The following is a 26,448-nucleotide window of genomic DNA, read 5'->3' on the forward strand; positions in this document are numbered from 1 at the left end:
GGCGCCGTCTTGAAGTCAAAAGAACAACGAAAAAACTAAATAACAAATAATATGACAACACAAAGACAACATGAATACATGTATAAATCCTGGCGTTGTTTTTACTACAGTATTTTGTAAATTCGTATACTGTTACGGGTTAACAACGTGTTCATTTCGTGCAGTGTATATGGTTGACTGTTCTGTGTTTTTTAATTTTGTCAAAAAATAAAAAAATAAAATAAAAAATACGCGCGCGGGTGCGCGCACACACGCGAATTACAGATAGAAATACTGCATGTAATACGGATGCTGTACACTCACGTTTCAACCACATGGTGGCGGGTTTGTAAACTAGGTCCCAAAAAGAGGGAAGATATTTTAGTAGAAGAAGAAATTAACCGGAAGCAAATCTACGTTGACTTTGGAAGAACGATACATTTATTTAATGCTTTCTGATATACGCGTCACCTATCTCTTTCTCTATTAAATTAAAATTTCACATCTCTCTCTTTCTCTACTAAATTAAACTTTCACGCAAGATGACTTTGCCCATTTAAACTGACTGCAAATACCCGTTAGCATGTTCGCTTCCAAGGCGAACAAACTCGCCCTGAGACGGTTGTTTCCATATAAACGACGGCGGTATGGCAATGTCGCTATGGAGAAAAGCTCCCCGGGATCCGGTTCCCCTCGGCTGGTTTTAGGCATCGAGACGAGCTGCGACGATACCGGAGCGGCCGTGATTAGCGAGACGGGCACAATCCTGGGCGAGTCCCTTCACTCTCAGAAAGAAGTGCACCTCAGGTGAGCCCAAGGTTACATTAGATTAGATTAGATTAGATTAGCCTTCATTAGTCCCATAGTGGAAAAATTCACATTTCACAGCATCAAATTATGTCTCACTGTATAAGGCACACCCAAAAGCCTTCATTTTGTTCAACAGATGACCCTGTGCCTTATCCGCCCGTGCTGAACCTTATATGTGAAGTAATATTGAGCCACAAAAGGTCTGGAAACTGCCTTATATATAGTATGTCGAAAAACCTTTATAAATGTATATATTATATTTGGAAAACTTTTTTCATTCATTGAAGGTGCGCCTTATACATGGAAAAAGTTTTAAAATACACCATTCATTGTGTATTATACATTATATTATGGCTATAAAGTGTCCTTGAGAGTTTCGTTATGTTATTATTATTGTTATTATTATTATAGATTATTAGGATTATGATGATGATTATTATTATTCATATAATCATTATTATCATCGTCATTATTATTATTATTATTATTGTTATTATTATCAACTTCTGAAGATGGAGGACACTGATTTGCTGTGGCGACCCCTTGAAAAGGGAAAAGCCGAAAGGAAAACAAGAAGAGGAGATTATTATTATTATTAATGTTGTTATTAATATGATGATGATTATTATTATCATCATCACTATTGTCATTATTATTATTATTATTATTATTATTATTATTATCATTATTATTATTATCATTATTAGCATCGTCATCATGATTAAAAATCATGATATTAAATATATTATTGTTATTATTATTATTATTATTATTATTATTGCCATTGTTACTATATTATTATTAGATTATTATTAGATTATATTATTATTATTAGATTATTATTAGATTATATTATTATTATTATTATTATTATTATTATTATTATTATTATTATTATTATTATTATTATTATTGTTGTTATTGTTATTGTAGCACCCCATGCAACAATGTCGCACACCATGAAAGTTGAGAAAATTATTTGTCTTTCTCAAACGGTTTGTCTGTCCCCAATGTAGGACGGGTGGCATCGTCCCCAGCGTGGCCCAGCAACTCCACCAGCAGCACATTGAGCGCGTCGTCCAAGAGGCGTTGGAAAGGAGCGGCGTGGAACCGCGTCAGCTATCGGCGGTGGCCACCACGGTGAAGCCGGGCTTGTCCCTGAGCTTGGGCGTGGGTCTCGCGTTCAGCCGGAGTTTGGTCAAGCTCCACGGCACGCCTTTCATCCCCATCCATCACATGGAAGCCCACGCCCTGACCGTCCGCTTGCTGCAACCTGTCCCCTTCCCCTTCCTGGTGCTGCTGGTGTCCGGCGGGCACTCGTTGCTCGCCGTGGCTCGTGGCGTGGATGATTTCCTGCTGCTAGGTCACACTTTGGATGAAGCCCCAGGTGATACGTTGGATAAAGTGAGACGCTTTTTATTGTATTATAATTGTATTCTTTTATTGTATGTATGTGTAATAATAATAATAATAATAATAATAATATAGCTATATAGCTAATAGCTAGCTAGATAGCCGGCCAGGGAGCTAGATAGCAAATAGATAGCAAATAGCTAGCTAGTGAGATAGCTAGCTAGATAGCTGGTTAGCTAGATAAATAAATCAAGAAATATTCACGCTAAATGCTGATTTCATACCTTTATTATATTAAAGCGCTATCTAAATCGATATGTATTATATTTTGTTCATCTGCCAGCGTTCACTGAACCTGGAAGTAACTCAAATAGAATAGTAACACAAATAGATAGAAAGTTAGCTAGCAAGTCAATGGATAGCTAATAGCTAGCCAGCTATATCGCTAGCCAGCCAGCCACGTAGCTATTGTACGGTAGTCCAGAAAAGATAATATTATTGTATGTATGGATGGATGGAATTATTATTATTATTACTGTATTATTATTATTATTATTATTATTATTATTATTATTATTATTATTATTATTATAGAAGTGTTACTTTTGTAAATGTAGACATTAGTTAGAAATATTGTGCTAAGTCTATTCTCTTTGTCTTTTCTGTAATCCCGTACAATAGCTATCTCGCTGGCTGGCTAGGTATCTAGCTGGCTAGCTATTAGCTATCTATTGGCTTGCTAGCTAGCTTTCTATCTATTTGAGTTACTTCCGGGTTAAGTGAACGCTGGGGTGTATGGCTGCCGCTGCTCACCCACAGAAAAACTTATCCTGTGACTGTAAAGTGACGTTGAGAGTTTTGAAAGGTGCTTAGAAATAAAATGTATTATTATTATTTTTTTATATTATTATTATTATTATTATTATTATTATTATCAGTCACAAAAACCGCCCCGCGACGCCATCTCCCGTGTTTGATGCTGTCCGGTTAAAACTTCGTTTTCTCTCCTGGTTCGCGCATTGTCTGGAGTTCACTTGATAAAAATATCAGCAAGTACAATAGATGGTGGACAAACATCTACTTTATTCTAATGAGGCAGAGAAAGCACTTCTCGTCTAGGTGGGACGAAGACATGAGCACAAGAGCAAAGAGAAGCAAGAGAAGGCAAGAGCAAGAACGAGCTCCCGCTCCAAGTTTTTAAACATACAGAGTGGCGATCTGTTGTCCAATCAGTTGCGAACAAGTCGACCTTTCCCGTCCAATCGGTTACGAGCAATTCAGTGTTGGGCGGGTCTTAGATTGAAGTTGGAGCCGCTGCTTTTTTCCTTCCACGGCTATTGTACTAATAAGACTGATAGTTTTATTTAACTAAATTAGACTGAAATTAAACGTGCACAATTCATAATATATACTAAGCTAAACATGAAAAACATATGTTTACTTAATATAAACATGAAATAACGTAATATGTTTACTAATGTGCATAAACACTCTATCATTCCCTCCTGTTGTACATTTAAACATCAGTTCATACATTTCCAAAAGATTTCATGCATGCACGTCATACTAATTGCACAGGGAACCATTCTAATCTCATCTATCCAACGTCTAATATTATTTAACTTACCATGGAGAAGGCGAAAAACCTCTATCACAATTTTGCTGCTGTGATATATAACCTCTCCATTTTTGAGGGTTTTTAATGAGGAAAACTCCTTCTCGGCTCTCCGTTTTCTTTTTTTGCTTTTGTTCTTTGGAGCAACCACTCTCTGGCCATGGTGTACTATCCCTAGCTACAACACTGGGTCCCCTTCACGCATTTGTTGATACAAAACCTTTGCGTAATTCACCTGAGAATTAGTTATCATATTCATTAGCATTGTTCTTAAGCATGGAATAATACAACCAATGACTAAGAAAATAAGTACAATCACAATTGCGAATGGGATAAACAGTCTGAGCAAAGTCTTATACCAAGAGCCCCCAAAGAGCCCGTCAAAGATCCACGGTTGATCAGGCCGGTGATCTTTGGCCATGGCATCTCTGAGATCCCTGACAACAGACAGAGCATCAGTCATGTTTATGGAATTCGCTTCTTCGGGTATGTACGTACAACAAGTATCACCCACCATAGCACAGACGCCCCCTTGTGGCGCGGTCAAAAGGTCCAAAACCATTCTATTTTGCAGCACCATTTGTCTAATTGCTGCAATTTCAGTGTTTTGCATTTCATCTACTTCCAAACTGGCGTTTACAAACACTTGAAACCTGTAGTCAATTGTTTCAATTTGTAGCATGTTTTTAGCTACTCCAATTTGTGGAAAAAGAGCTAACATTACCTTACTTCCCGTGCTATGGTGTTTGAATTGTTCTGGAACATCAGTTCCCCAGATCGAATCGTGGGGCTTAAACGACACTCTTCTTTTCACATGATGGTGTGCTGGACGACTGGTAATGATGAAAGTATTGTCAGTTACAGTAACAGGTGCGCACATACCGTAGGCTTTCGGAGGAATAAAAGAATATACTTTCCAACCACATAACCACCAAAGATGTGAAGATACAGGTAAAATGGTGACATTGGTGTTTAACGGTAGCACGTATAAACATCTATTCTCATCTATAAAACCTAGATTTTGACCTGTACCGTACATTGCAACGCATACTGGTAATCGCAATCCGCTCTCGGTCATAACCTGATTTTCAGTTTCCAAAATGGTATCCAAACTTGGAACAATCTCTCCTCTCGAAGCATTGCGAAGAACTGGAAAATGTTGATCAGGTTTATGCGAAGATATTAACATATACGCAGCTCGAGCCATTTTATCTCCAAATACCTTTGAATGCACTCTTTGTTGCGTTACAGAATGTGGCATAAAAGAACAAACAAAGCAATTACTTTTCCTATTTTGTTTAGCAATTAATGTAGCATAACGATACCACGTGTTTGATAACAACGGATTCCAGTCATGTTTTTCTCCTGCAAATGGTTGATATAATGCGTCCATGACATCTGAATTTTGGGCTTTTTTGTCAGGTGTTTCCATCCAGGCTGTCGGTTTGATATGCGGTTTGCGCTGGAAAGGCGATGTCACGACTGGTGTTGTCAAAGATGACAACATGCATATAGTTACAGGAAAACCAGTGTGATGTTCACGAAAATCAGGACAGAGTCTCAAGTCCATGCATCCCGCAACCTTGTGGGTTACGATAACGAGTTGGATATCTGTCATTGTGCCAGTTCCAGTTCCTAACCAGTTCCCTTGAGTTATCTTTCTGACAATTCGTTTTGCTTCTTGGGCACAGCTATTTTGAACCCATTTTGTTTTGGGCTCAGAATGGACCACAACTGAGTCCCAACCAGTGGTCCAAGTCTTCCCTGACTTGATACGAGCGTACCAAGGACCATGAGGGTAATCACTTCCCGTTTGTCGTGCTTCGTTCCTGAGGATGCTAAGAGGAAATGAGATGATTCCTGCATCTTGTAGTGGCAAGCAGGCTACAGGATGTGCCATGCTAGGGCACTTTTCTGTCATCGTTGGTTGCAATGGTGGAGTCTGGCAGGCTGATGGAATGGGAGGCTTTACGTGCGTCATCTGGATTGCCTCCACTAATTCATACAGCAAGATGATGTGGACCAAACCCATGGCTATTGAGTGGTTTGGCTCCGTCTCTCTTCCACCTGCTCCGGATCTGGTTGGTGAACGATTTTGCAGTGGCTTTGATGCACCCAGGTGGACCTCTCGGCGATTTTGATGGCAGTTGGCGTTGTTATCAGCACGGTGAATGGCCCCTCCCACTTTGGCGCCGACCAGGATTTACGTTTAATCGCTCTGATCAGCACGCGGTCTCCGGGGCGAAGCAGCTTCTCGTCCTGTGGATACAACAGGGCAGACTGCGGCAGTACACAGGCTGACTGAACCTCTTTTGTTGTAAACATTTCACACAACCATTTTGCCAACAAAGCACCTGGATCTGATTCATTTTCTTGCCAGGGCACACCTTCCCATAATGGGAGGATGAAAGGTCTGCCATGCAAGATCTCAAAAGGCGTTAAGCCATTATTCGTGGGTGTTATTCTCATATATAATTTAACCAAAAACAGACATTCAGGCCAAGGTTTGCCTGTTGCCTCCATGGTTTTTCTGAGTCGATTTTTTATTGTGCCATTCGTTCTTTCAACCAATCCTGCACTCTGTGGATGATATGCACAGTGGTTTTTTAATTTAATACCTAAATGTTCAGAAATTTTGGTGATTACGTCATTAACAAAATGTGGTCCATTATCACTCCAAATTATTCTTGGTATGCCATGTTCTGGAATAATATGTTTGCATAATGCTTTTGCAACGGATAATGCATCGGATTTCTTTGAAGGCACAATTTCCACCCATTTGGTGAATGAATCAATTAACACCAAACAGTATTTATAAGAATTACTTGTGCTTAGTTCAATGAAATCCATGTGGACCACTTCAAAGGGGTGTGACCCTTGTGGAAATGTTCCTCTTTTTGGTCGTATGTTACCTTGTGGATTGTGTTTACAGCAAATCAAACAACTCCGACAAAAGTTTTTTGCATACGAATTGAAACCTCTGCTTAAATGGAATACTTTCCCTGCTATAAACACCATGCCCCCTGTTGATATATGTGAACTACCATGGCTCAATCGAGCCACCATAGGGAACATGTTTCTTGGTAAACATGGTTTGTTGTCTATTTTATACAACTCATCAACGAGCTTAGCACCATCGGCAAGCCACAAATCTTTTTCGGACTTTGTAGCTAACGCTTGCATGTCCTTTAAAACTTGTGTAGGCACTAATTCACGCATTTCTTGATTGACCAAATTGAAAGTAGTCTGAGCGGCGTTCTTAGCTGCTGTGTCCGCTCTGGCATTGCCTGAGCTAATTCTGTCTTTAGCTCTCGTGTGCGCTGCACATTTGCATACAGCTACACTTTTTGGAAGGAGGATAGCTTTTAATAAGCCTCTCAATAAATCTGCATGTTCGACAGATTTTCCGTTCGATGTAGTCATTCCTCTGCGGTTCCACTGAGCTGCAAAGCAGTGAAGTGTGGAAAACGCATATTGACTGTCCGTAAAAATCGTCACCGTTCTCCCTTCCGCCCATTTACACGCTTCAGTCAATGCAACAATTTCTGCTGCTTGTGCTGAATACGTGTTTGGTAATGAGCCATCAGCAACAATTTCAACATCGGTCACAACAGCATAGCCTACCCTGTTAGCCCCTGCGTCTGACCTAGACGCAGAGCCATCAACGTACAGGTAGATGCTGTCAGGTAAAGGTATGTCTTTTAAGTCTGGTCGTGGTTTGCAGTTCTCATTTATTCTGTCAACGCATGAATGTGGTTCTCCGTCCACAGGTAGAGGTATAAGTGTCGCTGGGTTAATGCTATTGCACCTCTCAACAGTTATGTGTGGTTGTTCCAGCAGGGTTGTCATGATAGACAAATGTCGTGCTGGTGACAAGAAGGTCATTTTTGTGCCTGTAATCAATAAATCAACTGAGTGTGGTACCATCAGCGTTGTGGGATGAAAAAGTACTAGTTCAGCTGACGACTGAACTGCCAACGCTGCGGCACACACTGCTCTAACACATGCTGGAAGAGCTGCAGCTACTGGATCCAGTCTTTTAGAATAGAATGCAACTGGTCTCAGCTTTTGTCCATGCTTTTGTAACAGGACTGAAGTCATGTATTTGTCTTTGCAGTCAACTGTTTGAACAAAAGGTTTGTCATAGTCAGGTAAAGCTAAGACGCTAGTGTTTGCTATCAAATTTTTTAATTCTGTAAATGCTTTACTGCCCTCTTCGGTCCACTGAATAGAGTCTTTCAGTGCCATTTCGTCTTGGTATATAAGTGTCAATAATGGTTGGGTAACTTGTGCATAATGCGGAATCCAAGTTCTGCAATAATTGCACAGTCCCAAAAACGTCATCATCTGTTTTTTCGTCTTAGGTCGAGGAACCTGCAAAATTGTCTGTTTTCTCTTAGTTGTCAACTCTCTTCCCTTTCTTGACAAAAGATGTCCTAAGAAAACTACTTCTTGTTGACAGAACTGCAATTTATCCAAAGAAGCTTTGTTACCTGTATTCGCTAAATACTGGAACAAAGCTATTGATACAGTCTTGTTCTCATCTTCAGTTGGTGAAGCAATTAAGATGTCGTCAACATACAAAAGAATCTGAGAAGATTCAGGATGTTTAAAATCAGCAATACACGAAGACATTTCCTGTGAAAAAATTGTAGGACTATCTGTAAACCCTTGTGGTAATCTTGTATATGTATATTTTTTCCCATTAAATGTAAATCCGAACCAATGACGTGAATTTTTGTGTAACGGAATGGAGAAAAAGGCATTGCTCAAATCAATCACTGTAAACCATTTTTTGTCAGGTTTTAAACTGTTCAATAATGTGTGCGGGTCTGGCACACACGGAGCACGTGATTGTATGGATTTATTTACCTGTCGTAAATCATGCACCATTCTCCAAACTCCAGATTCCACTTTTTTAACAGGAAATATCGGTGTATTACATTCACAAGTTGGGTCTTCAATCAAAATACCAGCTTTCACCATATCCCGTATTACAGGGGTGATGCCAATAATAGCGTCCTGTTTTAATGGATATTGTTTAAGTCTTGGTCGATAAGTCGTTTTAGGCAATACTTCAACTGGTTTCGCTGTTTTAAGTAAGCCCACATCAGTTTTTCCCGATGACCAAAGGGTGGCAGGGACGTCTGGAAAGTCCTCCGCCCCTAAAGTGGCCATCAGTCATAATTCTAGTGAATCGACCTTTACTGGGTCCCCCATAGCGTCAACTACGAAGGACTCCAGAAAATTCACTTTTTTGGGTTTATACCCTTCTTCTGTTGGTATTAAAGCTATTTGCAATTTTTGTAACAGGTCTCTCCCCAACAAATTTATAGGACACTCTCCACTCAAGACCATAGTGACCTTGTATGGACTTAGTCCCTCATCTAAAATTTTTATTGGTTTGGAAATCGGTAACAATGTCACTTTCCCATCTGCAGATACCACAGAAATTTGTTGTCGACTCGGAGTGACACCTGGAATGGTGTCTCTTAACACTGATCTGCATGCACCACTATCGCAAAGAAATTTGACATCCTTTTTCCCGATTTTTAGCCAATAATAAGGTTTTTCGTTTTCCGGTAAAGTTAAGGCAAACACATTAGTCAAATCCAAGATTTCAACTGGTTTTATTGATTCCCATTCCTCACTGTTGTGACTGTTGTCATCAGTGTTGAAATGGGGTTCCTCGCGTCAATCTGAATGTTTTGTTTTATGTCCTTCACCATATCGCGTATTATATGGTGGAGGTATGTAAGATTTCCCATGTTTCCTTTTCGGTATAGGTTTCTTTTTGCAGTGGCGAGCCATATGCCCTACACTGCCACAACTGTAGCATCGATCATTGTGCGGCATCCGTCTCTTCATCCGATCCTGGTATAACACGTTCTCCATTATGTTACCCATGGTAGATGCCATCACATGTTCCATCGGCGAATCTGCACCATTTCCCCACTTTTTTCTCACCACTTCTTGGGCGTGTATTGCCCATTCCATGAGATCAACCAACCTTCCAGTCCGGTGTTGGACATAATGTTTGCGAATGAAATCTCCAATTTCCGGCGTCAAATTCTGCAAAAATGTTTGCTTGAATTGGTTGACATATATGGAATTCTCATCAGCAGATTCAGGAATACAGCAGTGGTTTCGAAAAACATTTTCCAAGCGTCCCCGAAAAATGTTAATATCTTCCCCACGTAACTGTCTACAATTCTGAATCAAGCCAAAGTTTGGTGTTTTCTTCCATAATGTTCGGATGTTTTCACAAACCAATCTTCGTTGGGTTGACGCTTCCTCGTACGTCATATTTGTTCCCATCGATGTTTTCCCAGTGAAGTCACCTTTCACCCGATTCCAATGGTGTCCCAAGCATCTCCTGAAAACCTTAAGTGTTTCTTGTCCATTCAACTGATAAGAAGCACATAATTCCTCAAAATTCTCAGTCCAACTTTCTGCATTTTCAACAACATTACCTAGTCCTTTACACGCCTCTGCGACATCACTGTCGCCCCATGGCCGATAAACCAAGATAGTTTGATCATGTATGCTTGAAGAATTAGGATTTGCTACCTGAATCAGTGGCAAAGCGTCACAGTCGCTTCCATTATTCATTTCAATTCCATTCAACTCTTCAAACGGATACAATTGTCCAGAACAATTTGCTTTGCTCCTCGTACGCGAAGAGACACAATCAGCGGCAATCTGATTTGCCATCTCAGGTTGTAATCCTCGTATTCCTCCAGTAGGGGTCATAAGCGCTCCATTCTGCTGGTCTGCCCAACAGACATTTGGAGTCATCACCTGGGGGGCCCACGCAGGGGGGCCCACCCGCCCCACAGGGGTTGAACAAATGGCGTCCTCCCCCTTCTTCAGCTCCGCGGAGGAGGAGGGGGGTCGTGGCGCCTCGACGGGGCAGCCCCCCGCCTCTCCCCCTCGCCTCCCGTGGGGGAGCCCTGGGGATTGAAACAATGGCCGCTCTCCATTTTCCACCAACTTTACATTGGGACGTGCAACAGACGAAGCCACAGTTTCATCGTCAGAGCCCACTTTGGAAGACATTGCAACTATCGCTTTCTCCTCTTTTTTCATCCGTTTGGCTTCCATCTCTCTCTCTCTGATTTTTGCTTGCGCAATCCAAGCTTCGCAGGCAATTATCTCGGCACGTATCTTTCCAAGAGATTTTTTCATCGCGGATGCTTCTTGAAGTTTCAATAGAAACAAAACTTCCTTCAGAGGCTGTAGTTGCAAAGAACCAGAGAACGTACTACAGTCCATCCATTTCTTGCAATAAAGTTCGCTACCTGGGAACTTTTTGGACATAAACTCTACGTCCCTATGAATTGGGGTCTTTTTAGAAAAAATAGCACCCATTTTCACGATTGCAACAACAAATTCCTTCTTCAACTATCACAAGAAAGGAAGCACACCTCGCGATGTTGATTCAAACCCAAGAACAAAGGGCGTGATTCGCGCCAATCCTCAGCCAGGATGCGCGTTCACGCACACACACAAGGAATGCTCTTACGCACACACGCACACACCAACACACACACACCAACGGCTCAAATGACTTCGCCCCCACCCTTTTTTCTCCGAGACAAAGAACTTTCTCTGAGCCACGATGCTAGCATAGACAAACCAAGTTAAAAATGTATTTTTGATCTTATTTCTTTCCTCTCGACTCAGTACAATAGCAGCTGCCCTAAAACACTTCCGCTCTACAGACTAAAAGCGGTCCACCACACAAACTGAATCCCAGCTATCACCACCTTGTGAACAATATTCTTTCGCTGGAAAACTTCCGATTCACATTTCGGCGTGTGGATATTGCGTGCACCTTAATATGCACTCCTCCACCGGCACACGTATTCTCATTTGGCCACCTTGCCTAACGAAAATCGCTTCACACCGGTCCGTACGTGAGTCAAGTGGAAAAGAGACTCTCTGGCCAGGAGGTCTCACAATGCATTCAAACAATGGCTGCTAGCTAGCGCGCTACTTACTTAGTGAACTTTTGAATGCTGCCGTGTAGTCCTTCAGCCAGAACGCGAGGAGCACAACTGCCACCAGAAAGTTGTGATTCCTTCTGTCTCTCGCGTGGAGGATTTTCCGCGAACAGGCTTCAGTGAAGAACGAAAAAAAACTTCGTTTCTTCCGTAGGTCGTCCCAATCAAAGCGCAGATTTGACGCGCATCTCAATGCGGGTCTCCCGTCAAAAAAATCATAAAACGGGTCAATCGCCAAGAGCTTCTTTAGTTGATGCCTTTTTTTGTGTGTGTGCGTTTCCACAGGTGGCGAGACGTTTGTCGCTGACCAAGCATCCACGATGCGCCGCGCTGAGCGGAGGACAGGCGATCGAGTTGCTGGCTCGGGACGGCGACCGCTCGAGGTTTCCTTTCACGACGCCCATGGGACAAACGTACGACTGCTGCTTCTCTTTCGCCGGCCTACGAAATCAAGTTAACGTGACGATAGAGAAAAAAGAAGCAGAGGAAGGTACGAGGGACTTAGTCTTCCATCAGCCAAGTTTCGTTTGATTTTATTTTTTAAATTAACTCATTGACTGGCGGACGATGTGCAAAAATGTTTCCGCTTCAGTGCCAGGGTTTTTGTCATTTTCACTCGAATTGCAGGACCCACAAAATATTAACTTTTAGGATGACATAAACATTCAATGCAGCGTTAGAAACCTTAGACTCTCTTCTTTCATTAGGAAAAAAAAGTTAATTCCTAAGTTATATGGGTCTGGAGTTATCGGAGCTTGAAATGAGCGCATATGTGCATAATACAATACAATATTGATTGTTATAGCGCTTTAACAAAAGCAGAAGCTGAAACAAAGTGCTAACATGGAAAAACGGCCCCTTTGTGAAAGGGAGGCCATGGCCAGCGCTTCGGCAACCAAGCATGAAAAAAACAAACCCAAACAAATTCGGGAATGGCACTCTATGTGTTATTTTCAATTCCCTATTAAATTGTGCAATGGCAGTGAAGGAGTTAATCTATTTTTTTAGGAAACGTTGCAGCGTTTTTTACTAAGTAAATTTCACTACACATTTTGTTAAAAATCTGTAATTTTGCTGTGAATTGGGAATGTCTCCACTGTGAGATTAATAAAGGTTCATCTACCTGATTTTCCGGTGTGTAAGGCACACTGGAGTATAAGGTGCACCCCAAATGAATTGTGTATTTTCAAACTTTTTCCATATACAGGTAACATCCGACTTACGACCGAGTTCCGTTCCAGCTAAACGGTCGTAAGTCAAAGCGGTCATAAATCAAAATCCATTCAAAATTTTTAATAGAGACTCTGAGGCTAAATGACTCGCAAATTTCCCCATTGTGGGACGAATAAAGGTTTTCTGATTCTGAACTGAACTCCCCCCCTATGGTGCCATCACACGGTCGATTGCTGTGCGAGAGTGAGATGCTGGCTGGCTGGCCATAATTGTTGTACGCGTTGCCGGCCTGCTAGTCCGTTGCGGTGCCAGCCGTAGAATCAAAAATTTTTTAAATAGGATCTGGAGGTCGCGGTCGTTAGTACAGGTGGTCGTAAGTCGAGCCGGTCGTAAGTCGGATGTTAGTTCTATAAGGCGAACCTTCCATGAATTAAAAATGTTTTCCAAATATTCATCGCCGCAACCTCATAATGGCCCCGCTCTGTGGTTACCCTGCGCCGGCAGGAATCGAACGCGGAACTCTGCTGTCCTGTGCGAACGACATTGCGGCGGCCACGCAGCATACGGTGGCGTGCCATCTGGCCAAGCGCACGCATCGTGCCATCCTCTTCTGTAAGGCCAACGGAATGCTGCCATCGCTTGCGCCCACGTTGGTGAGTCAAAGCAAAACGGGCTGTCATTTTTTTAGCACTTTTCTACGACGTCTTTCGTCGATTGATGACGCAGCATCAGGGGCCACTGGGGGTTCAGCGGCTTGCTCAAGGACACTTGGGTATAAGCAACCTCTGGGTTGGCAAAGTTATGTCACCCAAGTGCATGAAACTCATGCAAATAATTGGATGCAAATTGGATGGAACATGCAAAATAATTGGATGTAAATGATCGGATGCATCAAGAGTCATTTTGGGGGGTTCAAATTTGACCTATTTTATATATACAGTAAAGTCTCGTTATATCGATATTCAAGGGAGTCCGAAAAAATATCGATATAACCGGGACTATCGATATATCCGACCCTGTTTGCATGTAATTTTCTCCGTGCGTGCATAGAAATAGTATCGATATAACCGGGACTATCGATATATCCGATATCGATATAACGAGACTTTACTGTATTTTTGAAAATTAAACAAAAGATTTGTAGCAATCTACAATCTGTTGTTTTTAGGATTGAATTTATACTGCTGGTGTTTTTGTGTGTTTTTACCTGACTAGTATTTGTAAAAAAACATTGACAAGTTACATTTTCTAGTCATTTTTTTACATTGTAGTCATTTTTGAAAAACCTAATAAAAATGGATATGATTCATTGTCATAATATATTTCTAAAAATGCAAGTGATTTTTTTTTATTTTGAGGGAAAAAATAAAGAAGTGAAATAAATATCATTTTTGAAGAAAAGCTATAAGAAAAAAAAAAACTCATTCACATCCAGATGATGTGCAAATATGTGTCCACTCCAGTGCCAGGGTTTTTGTCACTTTCACTCAAATTGCAGGATGTACAGAATATTGAGTTTTAGGACTACATAAACATTAAATACAGCGTTAAAAACTTTAAACTCTCTTCTTTCATCAGAAAAAGAGTTAATTCCAAAGTTATATGGGTCTGGAGTTATCTGAAATGGGGCAGATGTACAAAATACAATCCATACATATTGATTGATATAGCGCTTAAACAACAGCTGAAGCTGTAAAAAAAGTGTGAACATGGACAAAAGGCGAATGCTGCCCCCTCGTGGAAAGGGAAAAACATTGCCAGATGTCTGACCAGCGCTCTCCCGGCAAATTGGCGTTTTCATGTTTATGTTTGTTAAGTAATTATAAGTGCCTTGCATGCTGGGTCCGAGAGGACAGTAATTTCATTTGTGCTGTATGTCATGCATATTAGCATATTTGACAATAAAGCTGACTTTGACTTGACTTTGACTTTATCAGCACCGCCTGCAAGAAAAAAAAAACAAAACCCAAACAAAATCGGGAATGGCGCTCAACAGTACACTTTTAAATTGGCTGATCCTCGTTTTCATTATTGAAATAGTACAACAGAGGCCAAATGAATATATACAGGTAACATCGGACTTCGGACCGAGTCCTGCTCCGACCAAGTGGTCGTACATCAAAATGGTCGTAAATCGAAATCAAACATTCAAAATGTTGAATAGAGAATTGGAGGCTAAATGACTCGCAAACCCGTGGTCGTAAATCGAGCTGGTCGTAAGTCAAATGTTACCTGTACACAGTGATACCTTGGCTTACGAACTTAATTGGTTCCCAGACAGAGTGTGTAAGGCGAAAATTGTGTATCCCAAAAAATAATTTCCCATAGGAAACCATTAAAATGAGAATAATCCGTTCCCAGGTCCCTATAAAACATAATTTTCTACTGTCTAATTTTCTAAGCCTTAAAACTGCACAAAATTTACCTTATTTCATGTATAATAAATGTGATATGGTATTATAATTAAAGAAATAAACTACTATATAATAAAGTCATTTTATTTACCTTTGTGATGGTCGATGATGGCTTGATGGAATGGAGTGGCCGGTTTCATCAGCATTTAAACACTTGATGAGGAACTGAGCCTTCTTCTTTCACCATCTTGAGGAATGATCCCTTGGAGGTGCTTTCTCCGCGATAATTTTACCTTGTTCCTTATCAATTGTGTTCTGTTTAGCTGGGTTGATACCATTTTGCATCAAGTGTACAGATGGCTTGTGTGGGTTATTTGTGGAGCCTGATTGATGGGAATTTTAACTTTGCAGTCTACACTCTGCCTTTGAACTATCAAAGTTGAAACTAGTCTAAATTTCACCGTTTTCTATCCATCCATATCCAGACTCTCTGTCTCTTTCATGTTTAAACCACCTCCCCTCACTGCTGCGTTCTTGACCAATCACGTGGCTTTAACCGAAGACTGGGGCGGGGAATAGAGAACAAAAAAATGTTGGCTGCCATTTTCTTTTTTGGAGAATAGCTTCACTCTCTCTGTCTATAAATGTGCAAAAAAACAAAGTAAAAGAAACAACACTGCAAACAACACTGCAAAGCAGCGTCCCCCCCCCGCCCTCATTGCTACGTTCTTGACCAATCACGTGGCTTTAACCGAAGACTGGGGCGGGGAATAGAGAACAAAAAAATGTTGGCTGCCATTTTCTTTTTTGGAGAATAGCTTCACTCTCTCTGTCTATAAATGTGCAAAAAAACAAAGTAAAAGAAACAACACTGCAAACAACACTGCAAAGCAGCGTCCCCCCCCCGCCCTCATTGCTACGTTCTTGACCAATCACGTGGCTTTAACCAAAGACTGGGGGCGGGGAATAGAGGACCAAAACAAGCCGGCTGCCATTTTCTTGTAAGGAGAACGGGCTCGTTCACGAACGACACATCACTCATTGTGGCAGCTCCGTGTGTATCCCGAAAAATAGTTCGTATGCCAAGGTAAAATTTTCATAAATTTAACTTTCGTAAACCAAAAAGTTCGTAAGCCAAGGGGTTCGTTAACCGAGGTATCACTGTACAGTATATATTTCCTTTTCTAGATTTTCATTTTTAACCACAACCTTTCCAACGATGCATTGCAGGTTCTGTCGGGAGGCGTGGCAAGCAATCAGTACATCCGCAAAGCTCTGGGCATCATCGCCGAGGCAACCGGCCTGCGCCTGCTCTGCCCTCCCGCCAAATTCTGCACTGACAACGGCGTGATGATCGCGTGGTGCGTCGCCGCCGTTTCTTTATACTGTCAAATCTTTATTTTTAATGATGCTTTTGCATCTTGATCCATCAGGAATGGGGTTGAGCGACTCAGGGAAGGGAAAGGAATCCTGCCTCCTGACGCCGACGTCCGCTACGAGCCAAAGTACGCGAAACATACAGCTTGCGTTATTTTCATCAACTTTTGAATCAATGAGATGTTTGCTTCCAGGGCACCGCTGGGCGTGGACCTCACGTCGCGGGTGAAGGAGGCGGCCATTAGGGTACCGTCGGTCCGGATCAGGATTTAATAAACTGGGACAACTACCAGCAGGTTGGCTCGTGTGAACGTTAAAGCACTTTTCAAAGATTTTTTTCCATCGGTGAAGGGGAGGTTATTTTGGGGAATCGTGCCTTTGTCCATTCGTGAAAAATGTGAAGCGCACGGACATGACATGATATAACGTCAACACCAAGGGTGACATTTTATTTGTTTGCCGCAGAAATTTATTGACAAAAACGTGTCTTTAAAAATGTACACTACGGATGTCAAAGTCAAGGCCCGGGGCCCAAATCTGGCCGACCACATTATTTAATTCGGCCCACGAAAGCAAATCAAGCATTCAAGTGCCATGATGCTCATCAAGCTATCTAGCTAGTGATCAAACTAGCAAGCTAGCAAGTGAACTAGCTAGCGATCAAGCTAGCTAGCGACCGAGTTAGGTACCTTTTTTAGCCCAAAAAAAACAGACCATGTATAGCCCAGGTGTAAAAGTCAAGGCCCGGGGCCTGACTCTGGCCCGCCAAATTATTTTGTTCGGCCCACGAAAGCAAACCAAGCATGTCAAGTGCCATGATGCTCATCAAGCTAGCTAGCGATAGACCTAGCTAGCAATCAAGATAGGTAGCGAGTGAGCTAGGTTTTTTTTTTTTTTTTACCCGAAAAAAAACATGTATAGCACAGGTGTCAAAGTCAAGGGCCGGGGCCCGAATCTGGCCCACCACATTATTTTATTCGGCCCACGATAGCAAACCAAGCATGTCAAGTGCCATGATGCTCATCAAGCTAGCTAGCTCGCGATCAAACAAGCTAGCTGGCGATCGAGCTAGAGATTGAGCTAGCCAGCGATCAAGCGAGCTAGCGAGCGAGCTAGGTAGCTTTTTTTAGCCCGAAAAAAAGTGTGAAAAAAAGTGTAAAAAAAAGTGTATAGCACAGGTGTGAAAGTCAAGGGCCGGGGCCCGAATCTGGCCTGCCACATCATTTTATTCGGCCCACGAAAGCAAATAAAACTTGAAAAATTCTATGATGCTTGCTTATGTCCAAACCAAAAGGTCAAATTATCATATGAAAACCACACTAACAGTCATTATTTTTTATTTCAAATTTGAAAACTAGTTATTCATTTATTGTGCATTTTGTATGTAATATGTGGAGGGGATGAAACATTCTAATGCAGGGGCGTCAAAGTCATTTTTTGCCGCGGGCCACATTGTAGTTATGGTTTCCTCTCAAGGGCCGTTATGAATTTGGGGAACCCATTAAAATGTTTAAATCCCTTCAAATATTACATATAGAGCACACAGCAAATTAATGAATAACTCGTTTTCAAATCTGAAGTCAAGAATAATGACTTTTATTGTGGTTGACATCCAAAAATATGAAACTTTGGCTCAGATTTTAGCAATCATCATGGAATTTAACAAGTTTGATTTGCTTTCGCGGGCCGAAAAAAAAATGACGTGGCGGGCCGGATTTGGCCCGCGGGCCTTGACTTTGACACCTGCGCCCTACAGGAAAACCGTAACTACAATGTAGCCCACTGCGAAAAAAATGACTTTGACACCCTTGATGTACACAAATCTCAAACCCCGATTCATCTTTGGCATCTTCCTTATCAATTAAACAAGCAATTAATCAATTGATCAAGCGTGCCTCAGTCGGTTTATTATTGCAAAGGGGTGAAAGACGAAATCAGCTAAATCCATGCAGTCCTAGACAAAATGATACCCCATCTGCGTCGAGACACATTTTGTAGTTTTAAAGCTTCAGTGTGTTCAGATCAAAACACATTTTGTGGACTACAAAAAGTAAAAAAGAAAAACGGGCTAGAGGAAAAAAAAGACTATAGCTCATCGTGTTGATAAATGTTGTACTCATTTACACTGATAATCCCGTTTTTGTCTGTGTCGGTCTTGCGAAAGATGTCGGTGACGACTTTCTCGTAGAAGACGTCGTCACGGGGTTTGCCTTCTTTTTCATACTCCATCTTCAGGTGCGCTTTGATCTGGAAATAGCAGAAAAAGTTGCCTGCGAGTCCTTCAGGAGCCAATAATGAGTTCACGCCCGACACGGTTCTCACCTCCTCCTTTGTGAGACTTCGGTCTTGGTTGACGTCGACTTCTCCAAAAGCTTCCATGCTGCGTGGACCCCTAGATACCGAGTAGACCTCCACTTCAAAAACCACAGTCGCATTAGGTGGGACAGGCCCTGTATTTGAAAAGAGACCTGGTTTGATGCTTTGCACTGGATCCCAACAGTTCATGCCACCAGGATTAAAGGACAACCGATACCTACGGACAAGTTGTGTCCAGACTTTGTAAAATCACTTCAAATGACTTCTACTGAGCGCATTTTACAAAGATTCCACGGCATATAGCTAGATTTTACGTTTTAAGACTCGCACTGAATATTCAGGAAGTCTTGTTTTCGAGTTGATGACGATGCCTGATGTGATATCACGTCAGGAACGGACGGTCCTGACCGAGAAAGCGACACACAATGCATTTTGGGTACTTTGTTTGGTCTGAAAACATCGTGTTGATCCGTGTTGATGGCGAAATTAGAAGGAAAACACATAAATAACGCGATACATGGTGTATCGTTGTGTGTCGCACCAACATTACCAATTGCGGTAAGACCATAAAAGTGGAGAGAAATTCTCAGCAGACAAATCAGCCCATTTCTAACGGAGCTTGTGCGCCATCTAGTGTATTTTCTGGAACGCTACATTGGAGTCCAGACGACTCAAATTGATACGGAAGGACTTCTTTAATCGATTGCAAACATTTATGCGTTCCTCTTCAGAACTATTTGAATCATATTCATAAATGGATGAGTAACAAGAAAGCATCTTCTCCGAATCTGAACTCTCTGAAGCCATTGTTTTGTGTCTGGACTATCCTTGCGTGATGTCACGAACAAGGGGGCGGGACCTTCTGAAATTCGCCATTTCCGAGGTCATTTTGAAGCAGTTTTGGGACACTCATTTTTATTGGTGTTTTTCATTTGACTAAACATATCTGCCTGCGTGTTTTTGGTATTTTAGATGCTATAAAACGTCTTTCTGATGTAAGTTAGGAAACAAAAAACGGTGTCGGTTGTCCTTTAATTACATTTAATAATAAACTGCCTCCATAAAAAGTAAGATAATATGTTCAAAGGATGTATTATTTCATTTTTGTGTCGATTGTTGAAACGGACGTGGGGAAATTGCTCGTAATGGTATATCATAGGTGTCAAAGTCAAGGCCTGGGGGCCGAATTATTTTATTTGGCAAAAGGTAATCAAACTTTCTGCTCAAAATTCCATGCTCAGCTATCGAGCAGGGTAGCTAGCGATCGAGCTAGCTAGCGATTGCGCTAGCCAACAATTGCGCTAGACAGCGATTGTGCTAGCTAGTGTAATCACTAAGTAGCGTAATCGCTAGCTAGCGATCGAGCTCACTGGCGAGGTCTCTCTATTCAGCTATTTGGCTAATCCCTTACATCAAAGCTATCAAAGTCAAGGCCTGGGAGCCATATCTGGCCCGGCACAATTTATTCGGCCCATGAAAGCAAATCAAACTTGTGAGAATTTCATACTCAGCGATCGAGCAAAGTAGCTAGCGAGATAGCCGGTCAGCGATCGTGCGAGCTAGCCAGTCAGCAATGGCACGAGCTAGCCGATCAGTGATGGCACGAGCTAGCCGATCAGCGATGGCGCGAGCTAGCCTATCAGCGATGGCGCGAGCTAGCTAATTAGTGATGGCGCGTGATAGCTAATTAGCGATGGCGCGTGCTAGCCAATTAGTTATGGTGCGAGCTAGCCATTTAGCTATGGCGTGAGCTAGCTAATTAGCAATGGCGCGAGGTAGCTAATTAGAGATGGCGCGACCTAGCTAATTATCAATCGCACGAGCTCGCTAATTAGTGATCACGTGAGCTAGGTAATTAGCAATCGCGTGAGCTAGCTAATTAGTGATCACGTAAGCTAGCTAATTAGCATTGACGCAAGCTAGCTAATTAGCGATCGCGCGAGCTAGCTAATTAGTGATCGCGTGAGCTAGCTAATTAGCATTGACGCAAGCTAGCTAATTGGCGATCGTGCGAGCTATCTTGCTCTCTTTCTATTTGTGTCATAGTCAAGGCCCAACTAAAATGTAAATTATCGTATGTAAACCACAATAACAGTCATTATTATTAACTTCAAATTTGAAAACTAGTTATTCATTAATTTGTTGTGCGTTTTGTATGTAATATGTGGAGGGAATTTAACATTCTACTGTTATAAACACTAGTAATGTGTCGTTCACGAACGAGCCGGTTCTCAGAGCCGGATCTCTGAAGTGAACAAAGAGAGCCGGTTCCTAACAAGGAGCCGGAAATGGGAGCCAACTTTTTTTGTCCTCTATTCCCTGCCCGAGTCTTTGCTTAAAGCCGTACGTGAATGGTTAATATCTGTGGTAGAGGAGGGAGGGGAGAATTACAGACACACACAGCAATGAGGAGAAGAGGGTGGGGGGGTCAAGGTAGACAGGTGAACGGACATATGTTATCACATTATGCTGTTGTTATTATTCAATTATTATATTTTTACTAGTTGGTATGATAGCATTATTAATAAGAAAAGCAAATTAGTGACAGCTGATCATCAGACCAGAGTAACCACAGGGAAAGTGAAAGTTAGTGGATGCTCTCTGTACACATATAAATAAAGCCATATAAATAAAAATATTTAATATAGTGTATTTTTTTACATGAGTAATTCGTTTTTCACATAAGTTTCCATGATTTTTGGTAGTTAATTTAAGCAACAAAAAAACTGAAGAGCCATTTGAGAGCCAAAAGAGCCGGATCTTTTTAGTGAGCCGAACCAAAAGAACCGGCTCTCTGAAAAGAGCCGAAATTCCCATCACTAATAAAGACACATTCAATAGACGAGTAGCAGAAGTGCGAGTGTCGAACCTTTAAAATCTCAGCGCATGCTTACAATCATGCCACGGGGAGATGAGAAAGGGGATGTGAGGCCCTCCTCTCAGAGAGAGTAACTGCAAAAGGCAAGGACACAAGATGAAAGAAGCTCCAATTGGACAAGAGAGACATGAGACGACCGTAGCATCCAACCGGCTACCTTTGCCTTTTTCGCCAAATGCCAAGGCGGACGGAACTGTGATTTTCCTCTTCTCCCCCACACACATGTCCACCATGCCGATGTCCAGGCCCTTGATGACTTGTCCCACGCCCAGGACGAACCACTGCGGGTGGCCGGCTTTGTCGTCGCGACTGAAAGAACGTTTATAAAAGTCATTTTTTTTCCCAAAACACTCTCTGGTGATAGAAATAATGATGTATTTGTAGTAGTGATGGGAATTCCGGCTCTTTTCACGGAGCCGGTTCTTTTGGCTCGGCTCACTAAAAAGATCCGGCTCTTTTGGCTTCCAAATGGCTCCTGTTTTTTTGTTGTTGCTTAAATTAATTAACTACCAAAAATCATGTAAAATTATGTGAAAAACGAATTACTCATGTAAAAAAAATACACTATCAAATATTTTTTATTTATATGTGCAGTTAGTGGATGCTAACTTTCACTTTCCCCGTGTAGTTACTGTAGTCTGATGATCAGCTGTCACTAATTTTCTTTTCATATTAATAATGCTATCATACCAACTAGTAAAAAATGTAATAATAACAGCATAATGTGATAACATTTGTCCACCTGTCTACCATAACCCCCCCTCCCCCCCTTCTCATCATTGCTGCGTGTGTCTGTAATTCTCCCTATCGACCAATCACGTGTGGCTTTAACCGAAGACTGGGGGCGGGGAATAGAGGATAATAAAAGTTGGAAATGAGAGAAAAGATTTTGGAGATTATTTACGCACAGACTTTACAGAATAGTACTATTATTACTGTACTAGTACTGTACTACTGCTGAACAGTGATACTTTGGCTTACGAACGGACGAACCAAACCACACAGCACCACGGTGACTGGCGGAGTAGTTTTCCACACTCCCTCTGAGTGCAGACGTGGTTTGTTATCGAGTGGAATACTGCTTTTATGGGACCAAAAAAGACCCTACTACACGCTAGTGTTACGCCAAAGAGGACACAAAATAAAATGACGGTCAAGCAAAATCAGGAGATCATCGAAAAACACGAACAAGGTGTGCGTTTGTGTGACTTAGCATCCCAGTAACAGTACGCTAAATCGACCATTGCTACGTGTGGCTAAGGGTGTTTCTGTGTTGTCTAAGCAACGGTCTCAGGCAATAGAAGAGGTTGAAAAACTTCGGTTGATTTGGATTAATGAAAAGCAGCTAGCAGGGGATGATGTGAGTGAGGGTATTATCGCAGAGAGAACATGGCAACTTCACTCAGATATTATCAAGAGGAAACTCCGTCAACGACCATCTCAAAGGTCAATAAAACGATTTGATTATACAGTACAATTTATTTCTTTAATTACAATCCAATAGCACATTTAATATACATAAAATAAGGTATATTTTGTGTAGTTTTAAAGGACAACCGACGTCTCCGGACAAGTTGTGTCCATAATTTGTAAAATGACTTCGACTGAGCGTATTTTACAAAGATTCCACCGCATATAGCTATATTTTACGTTTTAAGACTCGCGCTGAATATTCCGTAAGTCTTGTTTTTGAGTTGGTGACGAGTCCGTATGTGACGTCACCGAAGGAACGCCCTGACCGAAAAAAAAGGACACATTGTAGCGGTCCTTCAATCACGTCAATGCATTTTGCTGTGCTTGTTTGGTCTGAAAACGTCATGTTGCACCAAAAAGAGCCACAAGAGGGCGACCAAGCTCCATATAAGGAATTTATTAGGCTCCGGGAACGGGCTGATTAATTCCTCACATGGAGCTTGGTCGCCATTTTCTGCCTCTTTTCTGGGACGCTACATTGCAGTCCAGATGCCTCAAAATGACACGGAAGGACTTCTTTAATCACTTGCAAACATGTGTGCTTTCCTCTTCAGAACTATTTGAATCATATTCATAACTGGATGTGTAACAAGAAAGCATATTCTCAGAATCTGAAGCCATTGTTTTGATTCTCCAGCAATGCAAGACATCTTGGCGTGACGTCACGAACTGGGGCGGGACTTTTTGAAAATGCCCAATTCGCAGCTCAATTTTTTGCAGATTTTGGACACTTTAAGTCATTTTTATTGGAGTTTTGCATTTGAATAAACATATCATACTGCGTGGTATTTTAGATGCTGTAAAACGTTTTTCTGATGTCAGTCAAGAAACAAAAAAGTGACGTCGGTTGTCCTTTAAGGCTTTATTTTGTAGAAAATTATGTTTTATGGGGACCTGGGAACGGATTATTCTAATTTTTAATGGTTTCTTATGGGAAATACATGTTCAGCAGACGAACTTTGTCTTACACTTTCTAGGAAACAATTAAGTTTGTGAGCTGAGGTATCACTGTACTATTAAATCATGCGCAAATAGTTTGTCAAATAGGACAATATTCTCGGATGTAATATTGTGTTCAAAGTGGAAAACGTTTTATCACAAGGCCCCCGAACAGTTGAAAAAGTAAGACCCCAGAATCAGTTTCAAAGTTCCGTTCAAAAGAATAGAACAGGAAACTGAACATTTTGGTTGGAAACGGGACATTTGTTTGTAATGGGAGTTTCTGCTGCTTTAATATTTCCCACTGACCTGCAGTAGAACTGGGTCCCATCTTTGGCGAGGAAGCCGTCATAGTGGACGTTCATCAAGTCTCCTCTCTTGCTCTTTTTTTCGCACGTGTCGGGCTTGTACACCACCTCGATCTTGACCTCGTCGTCTGCCCAAACGCTCGCGTACCACAGCTGAGAGCACACAAATACGCACAGCGTGTAGTAGCTCACAAACTTTGACATGTTTGAGCGGTGCCTTCGTCGTTTGGCGAACTGCTGCAGTCGTGGCAACTTTGGATATTCTGGCTTGTGGACACTAGAGGGCGCGGTGGAGTCCTCTAGTTATTTAACCCTGATTTTATTCTGTCAGGAATGACTGGCGCAGATTGAGAACCATTGTTTTCTGAAAAACAACGGAACACGTTCCAATTTCTAATGTTGTAGTTCAATCGAACGTCATGGGTGAGCTGGCACATTTATTTATTTATTTATTTATTTATATTAATATTTCGATTTTTATTACGTATAATGTGTTAATATTTTAATTTATTTTTATTTGTGTTTATTTGATGTATTTATATATATTTTGTATTGATTAATTAATATGCATTTGTTATTTTTTTATGTATACTTTATTTGTTCTTATTTTTAATTCCTATTTTATTTATTTGTTTATATTATTATGTATATTTTATCTATCAGTCTGTCTATCTTACTATCTACCTATCATTTTTATTTATATTAATATTTGTATTTGAGTTACTTCCGGATTCAGTGAACGCTGATCCTGTGACTGTAAAGTGACCTTGAGAGTTTTGAAAGGCGCTTAGAAATGAAATGTATTATTATTATTATTATTATTATTTTAAGGGGAGATTTGGGGTACACACCTTAGTTGTTGCCAGTTTTTGTAAAGCTCAAAGAGAGTACCCCTTTCTCAGCATTTGAAAAAACCAAAAAAAACTTGCGTATCTCATTCGGTGCCATTTATACAATTCAGTGTTTTTAGTTAGTATTAGGAACTGTCTTGAACGCTGGCGCGAATGGCTGCCGCTGCTCACCCGCAAAAAAAAAAAAAAAAAAAACTATCCCGTGACTGTAAAGTGTCCTTGAGAGTTTTGAAAGGCGCTTAGAAATTAAATGTATTATTATTCCATCGATGAAAAAGTTTCTTCAGCCGTCATCTGTACTTAACTTACTTATTATACTTTAGTTCGCTGAAGAAGCATCTTGGACAAGAAGCGAAACGTCCGACACCTTCAAAATAAAAGTACAGATGACGGCTGAAGAAACCTTTTCATCGATGCACCACTCCTGTACGACTGAGAGCTTACACAGATGTATTATTATTATTATTTTTATTATTATTATTATTATTATTATTAGTGATACCTTGGCTTACGAACTTAATTGGTTCCCAGACAGTGTGTACAGCGAAAAGTGTGTATCCCAAAAAATAATTTCCCATAGGAAACCATTAAAATGAGAATAATCCGTTCCAAAGTCCCCATAAAACATAAATTTCTACTTTCTAATTTTCTAAGCCTTAAAACTACCCACAGTATGCCTTATTTTATTTATAATAAATGTGCTGTTATTATAATTAAAGAAATAAATGTGCAGTATAATAAAGTGGGTTTATTTACCTTTGTGATGGTCGTTGATTGGTTCATGGTATGGAGTAGTCGGTTTCATCAGCATTAAACACTTGATGAGGAATGTTGCCTTCTTCTTTCGACATGTTGAGAAATGATCCCTTGTAGGTGCTTTCTCTGCGATTTTACCTTGTTCTTCATCAATTGTGTTCTGTTAGCTGGGTTGATAGCTTTTTACATCAATTTCCTGGTTTGCGTCCTCCTTCCTCAACTGCTACAATATATTATTATTACTATTATAAAAGGCTGGC

At 41.1% G+C, this 26,448-nt stretch overlaps 2 protein-coding genes across 4 annotated transcripts; one reads left to right on the top strand and one right to left on the bottom strand.

The window, feature by feature from the left end:
- Window positions 1–381: 381 nt before the first annotated feature.
- On the top strand, window positions 382–19,040 carry osgepl1 (O-sialoglycoprotein endopeptidase-like 1). The gene is made up of 8 exons (XM_089001904.1): window positions 382–786; window positions 1,806–2,193; window positions 12,049–12,253; window positions 13,441–13,589; window positions 16,521–16,651; window positions 16,724–16,795; window positions 16,862–16,963; window positions 18,903–19,040. The coding sequence occupies exons 1-7, from the start codon at window positions 563–565 to the stop codon at window positions 16,938–16,940; spliced, it is 1,248 nt and encodes a 415-aa protein (XP_088858030.1). The 5' UTR covers window positions 382–562; the 3' UTR covers window positions 16,941–16,963; window positions 18,903–19,040.
- On the bottom strand, window positions 18,553–26,429 carry fkbp7 (FKBP prolyl isomerase 7). 3 transcript variants are annotated; one of them, XM_089001911.1, is made up of 4 exons: window positions 26,189–26,429; window positions 24,583–24,734; window positions 22,019–22,170; window positions 18,553–19,117 (listed from the first exon to the last, which is right to left on the bottom strand). In XM_089001911.1, exons 1-4 carry the CDS (start codon window positions 26,213–26,215, stop codon window positions 18,753–18,755), a joined length of 696 nt encoding a protein of 231 aa, XP_088858037.1. In that variant the 5' UTR covers window positions 26,216–26,429; the 3' UTR covers window positions 18,553–18,752. The 3 variants fall into 3 exon arrangements, with proteins under 3 accessions (XP_088858037.1, XP_088858039.1, XP_088858036.1); XM_089001913.1 differs by lacking the exon at window positions 26,189–26,429 and having other exon boundaries at window positions 18,553–18,914; window positions 18,990–19,117; window positions 24,583–25,468; XM_089001910.1 differs by lacking the exon at window positions 26,189–26,429 and having other exon boundaries at window positions 24,583–25,476.
- Between the last annotated feature and the right edge of the window lie 19 nt (window positions 26,430–26,448).

Source organism: Hippocampus bargibanti, linkage group LG08 (genome assembly GCF_051943395.1).
Source record: "Hippocampus bargibanti isolate YZ-2025 linkage group LG08, ASM5194339v1, whole genome shotgun sequence".
NCBI classification, from domain to species: Eukaryota; Metazoa; Chordata; class Actinopteri; order Syngnathiformes; family Syngnathidae; genus Hippocampus; species Hippocampus bargibanti.